The sequence below is a fragment of the Cervus elaphus genome, chromosome 15, assembly GCF_910594005.1.
Source record: "Cervus elaphus chromosome 15, mCerEla1.1, whole genome shotgun sequence".
Classification (NCBI taxonomy): Eukaryota; Metazoa; Chordata; class Mammalia; order Artiodactyla; family Cervidae; genus Cervus; species Cervus elaphus.
Genome location: NC_057829.1, coordinates 92666678 through 92677500, shown reverse-complemented (window position 1 = coordinate 92677500; position 10823 = coordinate 92666678). Strand labels below are relative to the sequence as shown.

At 62.2% G+C, this 10823-nt stretch overlaps 1 protein-coding gene across 2 annotated transcripts in view; it reads left to right on the top strand.

Annotated features, from left to right (window-relative positions):
- The window catches only part of STK32C (serine/threonine kinase 32C), a 72115-nt gene extending 61813 nt beyond the window's left edge, over positions 1-10302 (top strand). For both annotated transcript variants that reach the window (XM_043926554.1, XM_043926555.1), the window contains exons 7-12: positions 32-135; positions 687-803; positions 1863-1988; positions 2062-2193; positions 8659-8726; positions 9669-10302. In XM_043926554.1, coding sequence (XP_043782489.1) covers positions 32-135; positions 687-803; positions 1863-1988; positions 2062-2193; positions 8659-8726; positions 9669-9795 — 674 coding nt within the window. In that variant the 3' untranslated portion in view covers positions 9796-10302. The remainder of the gene's footprint in view (positions 1-31; positions 136-686; positions 804-1862; positions 1989-2061; positions 2194-8658; positions 8727-9668) is intronic.
- The last annotated feature ends 521 nt before the right edge of the window (positions 10303-10823 follow it).

Genomic DNA, 10823 nt, shown 5'->3' with positions numbered 1-10823 from the left:
GATGCTCAGCTGCTCTCGCCTTCCTCGAAAGCTCCGGAAATCTTCCAGTCTTTTGTCAACGGTGGGACCGGCTACTCCTTCGAGGTGGACTGGTGGTCGGTGGGGGTGATGGCCTACGAGCTGCTGCGAGGATGGGTACGGAGCTCCTGTGACCTGTCGGCCAGGCCCCCAGACCCTCCGGGGTGGCCCAGAGAGCTGAGGCTGCCCCCACCCCCGGGGCTCAGGGATGTCCATGCTCCCCATTAGTGAGGCAGCACGCTGGAGGGGGCTGGGTGGGCAGAGGACCGTCCCACAGGGCTGCACCCCGCCCCTGAGCTTCCCTTGAGGTTCCTAGGCGGTGGGTCCCCCTGCCCTCCCCGCAGTGGCCACAGCTCGGCCAGTCCCACAGCCCAGGAGGCCGGAGGCTTGTCAGGCCCCCAGCTGCCCTTCCCATCCCTTCATGGGGGTCCCGGAGGCACGGCACCCTCAGACGGCCGCCCTCTCTGCAGCTGGTCCCCCGGGGCCAGGCCGTCTGCTGGGGGAGGGGCAGGGGCGCGGTGCTTCCCTCCCAGCCCGCGGGGGCCTCTCTGGTTGCTTCCCTGGCTGAGGTGCAGGCTTGGCCTCCTGGGCTCGGCCCCGGCTGCCCTGGGATGGGGTGCCCCCGAGTGACGGGGGAGGCCTGCTGCAGCCCCGCCTCCCCTGCCCAGAGGCCGTACGACATCCACTCGAGCAGCGCCGTGGAGTCGCTGGTGCAGTTGTTCAGCACCGTGAGTGTCCAGTATGTGCCCGCCTGGTCCAAGGAGACGGTGGCCCTGCTGCGCAAGGTGAGCGCCCGCCCCGCCCGGAGTGCAGGCTGGCGGACACGGGGGGCAGGGCGGCAGCCCGGAGCGCCTGGCCGGGGACGGCGTCCAGCCAGGGCCTCCTGGGCCGCGTGTCCGTCGCCACCTGGGCTCCTTGCCTGGCCCGGCCCGGGTTCCTTGTCTTGTCGCAGCTCCGCCTGTGTGAGCGCTGGGGCGGCTGTCAGTCCTTATGACCTAATCAAAGCCTCGCGGCCGCTTCCATCACTAACACCCCAGCTCAGGGCAAGTCACTCCAGCGTGTGTCGGGGAGGTGGCCAGGGCCTGGTCCCACTCAGGCCCGGCTCATCCTGTCGGAGGTGGGCAGCCACCGTCCACTGCCAGTGGCCTGGCCAGCCCCCGCACCAGAAGCAAGCAGGGAAGACCCCAGAACCCCCTGCCTGTCCTGGGCCCCGAGCACACGTCTGTAGCACCCCCGGGGACTCAGCCTGTACAGACCTGAGGTGGTGGTGCTGCAGCTGGTGTTCCCCTCCCGGGGTCCAGGGCTGGGCTGGGGTCACCCCTCGGCCGGCCAGCTAGCTCCCCACTCGGAGCGGTGGGCCTCAAACACCCTGTGCCCTGAGGCCTCAGGACAAGCGAGGAGGGGCGTGCTGGACACGCAGGGCCCAATTGGGCCGTCCTGGCCGGTGTCCGGGGACCTCTGGCCCCGGTAGTGTGCCTGAGCACCTGGAGGCCTCCCAGCCCCCGAGAGGGGCTGTTAACCAGCCTTCACCGCATGCCGCTGCGTCCACACTGGCCTAGGTGGCTCCCAAGGGGGACTGTGGCCCCCAGAGGCCCAGGTGGGGTGGGGAGGATCCACATGCCTTGCTGCAGAAGCCTTGGGTGAGGTCTCCGGTGGCTCCCCCTGGAAGGGGCAGCTGTGATGGTGGCCCGTCCTGCAGGGCCGCCCTGGGCCCGTGAGCGTTAGTCCTGTCGCGGTGCTGAGCTGGTTACCGAGAGCAGGGAGCCGGACTGCAGCCGCCGCCTCCTGGTGGGTCCGGGGAGACGAGACCTGCACCGGGGCCGCTGACCAGGGCCTTGTTCCAGCTGCTCACCGTGAACCCCAAGCACCGCGTGTCCAGCCTGCAGGATGTGCGGGCGGCCCCCGCTCTGGCCGGTGTGCTGTGGGCTGAGCTGAGCGAGAAGAAGGTGGAGCCCGGCTTCGTGCCCAACGTAAGCCCACGGGCCCGGGGTGGCCGGGGCGGGCAAGGGTAGCCGGGCACCGGCTCAGCACCATCCTCCACAGAAAGGCCGCCTGCACTGCGACCCCACCTTCGAGCTGGAGGAGATGATCCTGGAGTCGCGGCCGCTGCACAAGAAGAAGAAGCGTCTGGCCAAGAGCAGGTCCCGGGATAGCAGCAGGGACAGCTGCCCGTCGGTGAGCGCGGCCCGGCACCCGGCCGCCTCTGCTCTGGCCCCTCACTCCCTCTGTGGTGGGGGGACAGGGGCCCTCCTGCCTGCCCAGCTCTGGAGGGTCACATGGGGCCAGGCTCTGCCTCCACGGTCTTGGGGTCATTTCCCTGTGTGTGTGTGCACTCATGTGTGTGTGTGCGTGTGTATGTGAGTGCAGTCATGTGTATGTGTGCATGTGAGCGTGTGTTTGTGAGTGTAGCGTGTGTGTGCATGTGTTTGTGTGTATGTATACATGTGTTTGAGTGCACCTGTGTGTGCCTGTGTGTGCATGCATGCGTTTGTGTGTGTGTGTGCACTCATGTGTGCATGTGTTTGTGTGCACACTTTATTTAGGTACATGTCTGTGCACCTCTGTGTGTGTGTGAGTACACTCATGTGTGCATGTGTAAGTGTGCCCATATGTCTTTGCACTTCTGTTTTGTATGTGTATGACTGCATGTGTGTGCACACGTATGTGCATGTGTGAGTGCATGTTTGTGTGTGCACGTGCATGTGTGTGTGCCTGTCTGTGCACTTCTGTGTGTGTGCATGTGTGTGAGTGCACTCGTGTGTGTGTGTGTATGCATGTGTATGCATGTGCTTGTATGTGTGTGAGTGCACTAGTGTGTGTGTGCATGTGCACAAGTCTGCCTCTTCTCATGAGGACACTGCTCATACTGGGTGGGACCCCGAGTTCAGGGCGACCTCCCCATTCACTTGACTGGTGGCATCTGTGGAGACTTCATTTCACATTCCTAGGAATGGGGTCAGGACCCCACCCCAGGGACGTGGTGTAACCCGTCACAGCCCCCACAGTCCTGCTCTTGGAAATAGGGCTTCCCCTGGGGAGCAGTGGATCCAGTCTGGGCCTGTCCCCAGGATCTGGCTGGTGTTCACGACACAACTAGGGCTGCAGGAGTGGATGGCGGGGTCACAGCAGCGACACTGTAAGCCCGCATACCGTCCCCCTGCTCCTGGGTCCCTTGGAGCCTGTGAGGACACCTGGGGGGCCTTGTGCAGCCCCATGCCTGGGTGCTAGGCAGACACGGGCGCCAGCTCCTCCGCGGTGCAGGGGCCTCCCTGGAAGCCTTGGCTCCTCAGGGAACAGGTAGGTGGGCCCCCATCCCTCCCCATTCCGAGGGCTGCTGATGGCGGCCCCTGGTGTTTGGCGGGGGCATTGCAGGCTGGTCCCGCTTTATTTATTTATTATAGCTCTAGGAAGTGACATGAAGTGGCTCAATTGTGTGACTCTTTGAAACCCCATGGACTGTAGCCCGCCAGGCTTCTCTGTTCATGGGATTCTCCAGGTGAGAATACTGGAGTGGGCTGCCATTTCCTTCTCCAGGGAATCTTCCCGACCCAGGGATCAAACTCAGGTCTCCCTGCAGGCAGACTCTGCCGTCTGAGCCACCAGGGAATTCCTATTGGTTCTTAAACTTACCTGGTGCCTCAATGGTACAGAATCTGCCTGCAATGCAGGATACTAGGGTTCAATGCCTGGGTTGGGAAGATCCCCTGGAGGAGGGCATGGCAATCCACTTTGGTATTCTCACCTGGAGAATTCCATGGACAGAGGAGCCTGGCGGGCTACAGTCCGTGGGGCCGCACAGTCGGACATGACTGAGAGACTAACACTTTGTCACTGTGGGGTCTTAGCTGCGACACTCATTTGTTGCAGCATGTGGCGTGAGGGATCTTAGTTCCCGACCAGGATTCCGACCTGCATTCCCTCATCAGAAGGTGGATTCTTAACCACCAGACCATCACAGAAGTCCTTGGTCCAGCTTTTTTCTTGCTGTCAGACTGGGAGTGATGGCTCAGAGTTCTTTGTGTGAAAGAGCTGAAATCAACACTCCTTATTTCCACTTTTTACTGTCGACTGATAAGTGTGATTTATTTACATGTTCTGCACACAAGTGTCTTAGACGATCTGCAAACATCGTCCAGTCTGTGGGCTTTCTCTCTTCAGGTTGGCACGGTCTGCAGCAGTCTTCAGTTCTGATGAAGTCCCGTGTCTGTCTTTTCTTTCCTCGTGTGTGCTTTTGGTGTCATTTCTAAGACACCGTTGCCTCACCTGAGGTCACAGAGATGCACCGTTGTGTTTTGTAGTCTTCTGTCTTACACATGAGGCTCGGGTCTGTTTTGAGTCGATTTTATGCACAGTGTCAGGTGGGGCCCAGCCTGACTGCTCTGCATGTGGATCTGTGTCGTCCAAGTGCTGTTTATGGAAAGGGCTCATCTTTCCCCCATTGAATTGCTTGGCATCATTTTCAAAAATGAATTGACTGTGAACGGAGGGGCTTGTTTACGGACTTGCACTTCTAGCCCACTGATCCGTGTGTCTGTCCTGCCGGGTCCACCTTGCCTTGACAACTGGGGCTCTGGTGAGTTCTTGGGTCAACAAGTGCGGGTCCGCCAAACTGTTCTAATTTTTTAAGACATTTCAGCTCCTCTGGGCCCCTTGCATCCCCAGGGTGTTCTGAAGGGCTTAAGAACTCCGTCTCAGTTGCTCAGCAGGTCATTTGTGACAGAGTTAAGGATTGGCGCCCTGTCTGCATGCCCGGGCCCTGTTGCTGCCCACCTTGGGTGAGGCACTGGCATTGATAGGGCCCCTGTCCGCCCCGAGGACTGTGTGCCTGGAATCATCGCTGGCACAGTGGCTGGGGGTGGGGTGTGGGGGGAAGCAAGGCTGAGTTTCAGCGGAGTCCAGGGGGAGCGGCCGGACCTGTAGGGATCTGAGTGTGGGTTATGCCCCTGTGCCCAGCAGTCATCGGCAAGGAGCCCCAGAGGGTCATCATACGTTTCTGTGGCCTCCTGAGCCTGCGTGGCAAAGGCTCCAGAAGCCGGAACAGGCCACGGGGCCACGCACGTGTGCCGCTAGCCGGAGAGGTGCTCCCGAGCTGGACGGGCCACGCCCCAGAGCCCGAGCTGACGGCACACGCGCACCGCACGCACCTCAGGAAGGCGGGGCCCTGGCACGTCGCTGCCCACACCGTCCGCCTCTAATGCCGCTCCGACCTCCGAGCGGCTCCTCGGGCTGGTTCGCCTCTCGTCCTGGGAGAACCTGGGTGAGGGAGGGTGTGAGACACAGCCCAGCTCCTCCCCACCCCCCGCTGACCCCCAGATGGCGGACAGCCTCTGCACCCATCGCCCGCCCCAGCCTCGCTCCCCTGCGCCCTCATCCTGCGCCTCCCTTGGTCTCCGGGCCTCGGGGGTCACCTCCTGCCATGACCTCACCCCCGCCTCTGAGTAGCCCTTGGCTTCAGTCCAGCGCTGACTCAGACCGGAGTCTGTGCCCCTGTCCAGTCACCATCGGCACTGGCAGGGCTGATGACTCCGTTAAAGTTGGAAAATTGGAAGTCAGTTTGCGTTTACTACCCCTCACCTCCTGAAGATCACAGTCCGCCCAGACTGCCTTGTACAGGCTCAGAGCACTCAGGTCAGCCCCGAGTTGGGCAGAGTCATCCGGCACGGAGCCTCTTTTATAACTCAGTATTGACACTCCTGTGTACTTTATCAAATACTGAAAGTGGGAAAGGGCGCGTCTGGGTCCAGGGTGGGTGTCTGAGTGTCAGTTTTCACCCTCGGGGTCGCGGGGCTGAGCAGGAGCTACAGCCGCTGCCCGGCATCACATCAGAGGGTCGGATCCTGTATCGCCAGCCTGGAAAAGGTCCAGGTCAAAATCTGAAGTGCGGTCTCTGCTGTCTGCTTGTCACTTTCACACCCCTGTGAAGTCAGAAAAGAGACCCCAGCCGTGGTAACTGGGGGCCGGCTCGATACTCGGTCGTCCTCGGTGAATGCAGACTAGTGCCCGCCGTCTGTGTTACGGGCGTCGGGAGGGATGTGCTGTGAGGTTAGGGCCGCATGCTGCAGTGGGCAGCCGTGTCGGTCAGCTCTGGTAGAGGCTCGGGCCACCACTGGGTTAAGATCTGTCCCTTCTCCCCCTCCGGCCACAAGCCAGGTGGTCTTCGCGGGCCAGGCTCGTGAATTAAATGGAAAAACAACAGGAGTAGCATCCTCGGATCCACTCTGTGCTGGGTTGTGCTCACTCAGTCGTGTCTGCCTCTGCGACCCCATGGACGTAGCCCGCCAGGCTCCTCTGTCCCTGGGATTCTCCAGGCAAGAACACTGGAGTGGGTTGCCATGCCCTCCTCCAGGGGATCTTCCCAACCTGGGGATCGAACCTGTGTTTCCTGTGCCTCCTGCAGTGACAGGCAGGTTCTTTACCACTGTTTGAAGCCCTCGGATCCCCACAGATAAAGGCGAAGACTCAAAAGGCAAAGACTCAAAACACCATTCAAAGATGGTGGTGCTAGGCACTGCCATTCCACTCTGAATCTGGGTTTGTTTGTTATTTCCTATCTAGGCTGGTTTTGGGAGAGAGACTATTTTCAGGAGCTTTCACTGGGCTTTTCCATGATAATATGAATAGCGGCTACTCCACAGGTCAAGGAACTAAGAGAATTCGGCCAGATACCAAGTATTAATACATCCACCTTGGTTATGCATACAGCCGCCAGGGGGAGAAGAGGGACGTGGGCCAAGTATCAGTTCACACCTGTATTCAACAGCCCTCTAAACAGCCAGGCGTCTGCCCTCCTGTGTGCAGATATGCAGGGAAGTGGTCGTGGGTACCTTTGGGAAGGACTCGGGTATCACTGCCATGTACACTTGCTCGGGCCTTCCTGACCAAGAGCCTGCCCCTGCTTCAGCCCACAGGTCCAGGTCTGAGAACCGAATTCGATCTGGAAATGGGGAAAAGAGCTGTGACTTTCCATCCACGTGGCCAACGTCAGCCTGGTGCTCATGCACGCTTGATCTGAGTCTGTGTGTGTGTGTGTGTATGTGTGTGTGTGCGCACACAGGCACACGTGTGTGAGCACTGGCCGTCCACCTCTGACCCTGAAAGCACTGTGATCAGTCAGGCATCCTCAGCATGCCAGGGGTCGGGGTGTCCTGCTTGCCTCTCCAGCCTGGAGGCCTATTTCCATGGTTACACCCCGCTAAGTGTGGCTGAGTTAGGTGAGGTGAAGGCTGCCACTGTCCGGGATCCCATCATGGCCTTTGGGGCACTCGGTCCTGGAGCAGATCCTCCCGAACTACACAGGAGCCACGGGGCTTCCCCAGGGCACCGTGTCCCCACCAGCTAGTTCCTTGTCTTCTGGCTGGAAAGCACATCCCTTGGGCCCTCCAGAAGAATTCGGTCATCTGGGGGGTCTGTGGGTCTTTACTCTTGAGTCTGCTGGCTGCTCCAGCTGCCCACGTCTCTGAGCCTTTGACCGTATCCCAGCATTCTTCCAAGGCTGTTCTGAACCTTCTGACCGCTTTACCTGGGCCGTCCTTTCTTCCAGGTTTCCAAACTGCAGTGTATTAGGACATACTCACACCAGGGCTCCTGCAGGGAGTTAGCCCCAAGTTGTGGAGGGCAGACTCCGCCTTGTTCAGCCCCCTCCCAGGCCTGTCCTGCCCACTGGGCGAGCGGCACCTTCCTTCCCAGCAGGTCCAGCGCCTGCCCGCTGGGGCTACGCGTGGCAGCAGAGCCCGTGGGGCAGGGCGTGGGGGCGAGTGCTGTTTCATCTGCAGGAATGGGGTGGGGGGTCCCTCTTCTCCGGCAGGGGTGGGGCCCTCCCGCAGGCTCAGGAGAGCGGGGGTATGGGGCTAACCTGCACTAGCGTCCTCTCGGGCCCCTCCCGTGTCCGAGGACCACTCCTTCCCTATCAGAGCCTCAGTTGGATGCAGGAAACTTCGTGGCAGTGAGTCCAGCCCACTTAAGTTCTGGGGTTGGACATCCCAGCCTGGTCTCCAGCAAGCTGTCCGGGCCGCCAGACGGGCGTCTCCACGCTGTGCCTTGGGCTGCCCCCTGGCAGCCTTGAGTCTGAGACTCAGACACCTTGGGGCCAACCATGACCACCCAGAGCCACGGTCCCAGGGCAAACCCACCACCCACACCCTCTCCAGACACTCCTGAGGCGAGGGTCTCAGTAACCAGGGCTTCGCGTGCCAGGGACCTATGACACGCCTTGGATCTGGCCAGTGTGGGACCAGCTCCAGTCCCCAGCCGGAGACTCTGCTTCTCGAGACCACCCCTGCCGCCCACCTTCTTAGGCAGGTCCCGGAAGCAGACCCTCAGCTGGGTTTGTGACCAGGGTCCAGTGACCAGGAGGACCCAGGGTGGAGGGGGTGTGGAGGAGCCGGCCCGGTGTAGCTCCTGGACCAGTCTGGCTCTGCAGACCATATGGCCGCCCCAACACGGGGGTCGGGCGACCCTCTGTCACCAGGAGACCCCCGCTCCCATGCGCTCTGGCCACCTGGGGTAGAGTGGGCTCCTCAGAGAGCCAGGGAGGGAGAAGGCAGGCACACAGGAGCAACAGACCAGGGATGCCCGGGAACCTCCCTGCAGGATGCGAGGGAAGCTGGCAGGCGCTCACTCGTGTCTCTTTCTGACTAACAGGAGAATGACTACCTTCAGGACTGCCTTGACGCCATCCAGCAGGACTTTGTGATTTTTAACAGAGAGAAGTGAGTGTGCGTGTTGGGGGCCAGTAACAGGGCAGAAAGGAGTCTGGGGAGCGGGCTAAGGCTTTCTGGCCGCAGCAGGCACATGGCCTCAGTGGGGCTGGGAAGCCTGACCCCCGCCCTCCTCAGGGAGTCCAAGCAGCAGCCCTGGGGGGCGGGGGAGGCCCCTGTGCAGGCTTGCTGGGGAGGGGCTCATCGGCACTTTAAGGTCTAAGCTTGGGCACTTTCCACCAACGGACAGAGTCTCTGGGCAGGCCCTGGGTGCACCGCCCAGGTGAGGGGCCCCAGTTGTTACATCAACCCGCCCCTCACTCAGCCACTCAGGGGCCAGGGGCAGGAAGGGCGGGGCTCGTTGGCAGGAAGATACGACAGGCCTCAAAGAGCTGAGCCACCTGCCATACTGGAATGGAGAGGCCCAGTGCTGTGGACGCCGGGGGAGGAGGGGTGGGATGAGATGCGGAGGACTTCCTGGAGGAGGTGGCCCTGGTCTAGTAGCTGAACAGGGTTCACTGGTCCTCTGTCCTGCCTCAGTGGCCAGGATGACATGTGGACCCTGGTTTAGGACACTAGCCACCACCCTGGAGGTCAAGGTATGGGTGGTAATGGGACTCAGTCAAGCACTTTGTTCCAGAATTCCTGACCTGCCTCTTTTTAGTTTCTGGCTGGAAACCAGCTGAGACCCGCCAGCCTGCTGCCCCGAGCCGGAGGGCCATGAAGAGCCCACAGAGGGGCCGGCTGGATGCCCCATGTGGCCGCATGCCCCGCTGAGCCAGTGTGGCCAGAGGGGCTTCTACCCAGGCGGAGATGCCCAGGAGTGGTCTGTGTGGAGCCCCAGGCCGTGTTCCTGTGGGGGTGTACCCCGGGAGACCCGGACAGGCCCTGGGCCAGCGAGCAGCGTCCCGGGCCGCTGGCGAGGCTACATAAAGCCCCCATGTGTCTCCCCAGGCTGAAGAGGAGCCAGGACCCCACGCCCGAGCCTGGGGACGCGGCGGAGGCCTCGGCGGACAGCGACGGCGTGCGCTCAGCCTTGCCCGCCTGTGGTGCCATCTGCCCCTCAGCCGGGAGCAGCTAGGCCGCCCCTGCCCGCTGCCCGAGGAGTCAGCTCAGGCCCCACCGGAGACCCGAGGCCTCCAGAGAGATGGGGAGGCCGGAGGTCCAGCGTCGACTTTCCCAGGGAGCTGCCCGGCGTGTCCAGGCCCAGGCCGGCGGCACCTGGCTGGACGGCACCGGATGGTCTGACCGCTGGGTCTGCCCTCTGGCCCTCGGGGCACGTGGTGTCAAGAGGCTGCCGATGTGGCTGAGAGTGGGCAGCACAGAGGGTGGGCGCCCCCCGCGTGACGGTGGAGGGGGCCGCAGGCCCCGCCCAGGCTTTCCCGGGGGTCCTCTGGGGTCCTGTCCCGCCCGCTGTACATAGCCAGCCCCCGCCGGTGCCCGGGGTCCGCCTGGTTCTTGTCCATTACGGGGGAGGGGCATGGGCCTGAAGAGTGTTTTATAGACACACACGTTCTGGTCATTTCTGCCGTGTTCCTGTATAGTTTCCACCTCTGAGAAAAACAACATGAGAACCGCTTGGTGTCGGCTGGTTTGCGTGTTCTGTTCCTGCCGCGGGTGGAGAACGCTTGTCCGTGACCGGGGCGTTCCTGCCGGGCCGGAGCCTCCCGGAGCTCCGGCCCTCGGCCTGGGGAGGATGCTGACACCTGCCCCAGAAACCTCGAGGCCGCTGTTGGGGTGGAGTGGAGGTGCGGCCTGCTGGGGGGCAGGGGCAGAACCTTGAAAACAGCCGGGACCGGAACGCCTCAGCTTGGAGCAGCTCACGAGTCCCCCTCACCCAGAGTGGGGAGCCCACGTGGGGCCCCAGAGCACTGGGGAGCCCGGGTCTGGAGGCGGGCAGCTCCGCGGGACGCCCGGTGGTGGTTCTGGGTGGAGACCAGGCAATGTCGGAGGCGGAGCTGGGCAGGGAGGTGCAGGGGGCGGGGTGGCGGGGCTGCGCGGGAGGAGGCGGGGCTGCGCGGGAGGGGGCGGGGCGGGCGTGGTGTAGAAAGCCGTGTTTCTTGTGTTTTTGTGTGCGCATCTCAGGTGCGTTTTGAGGCCCTAAGGGAC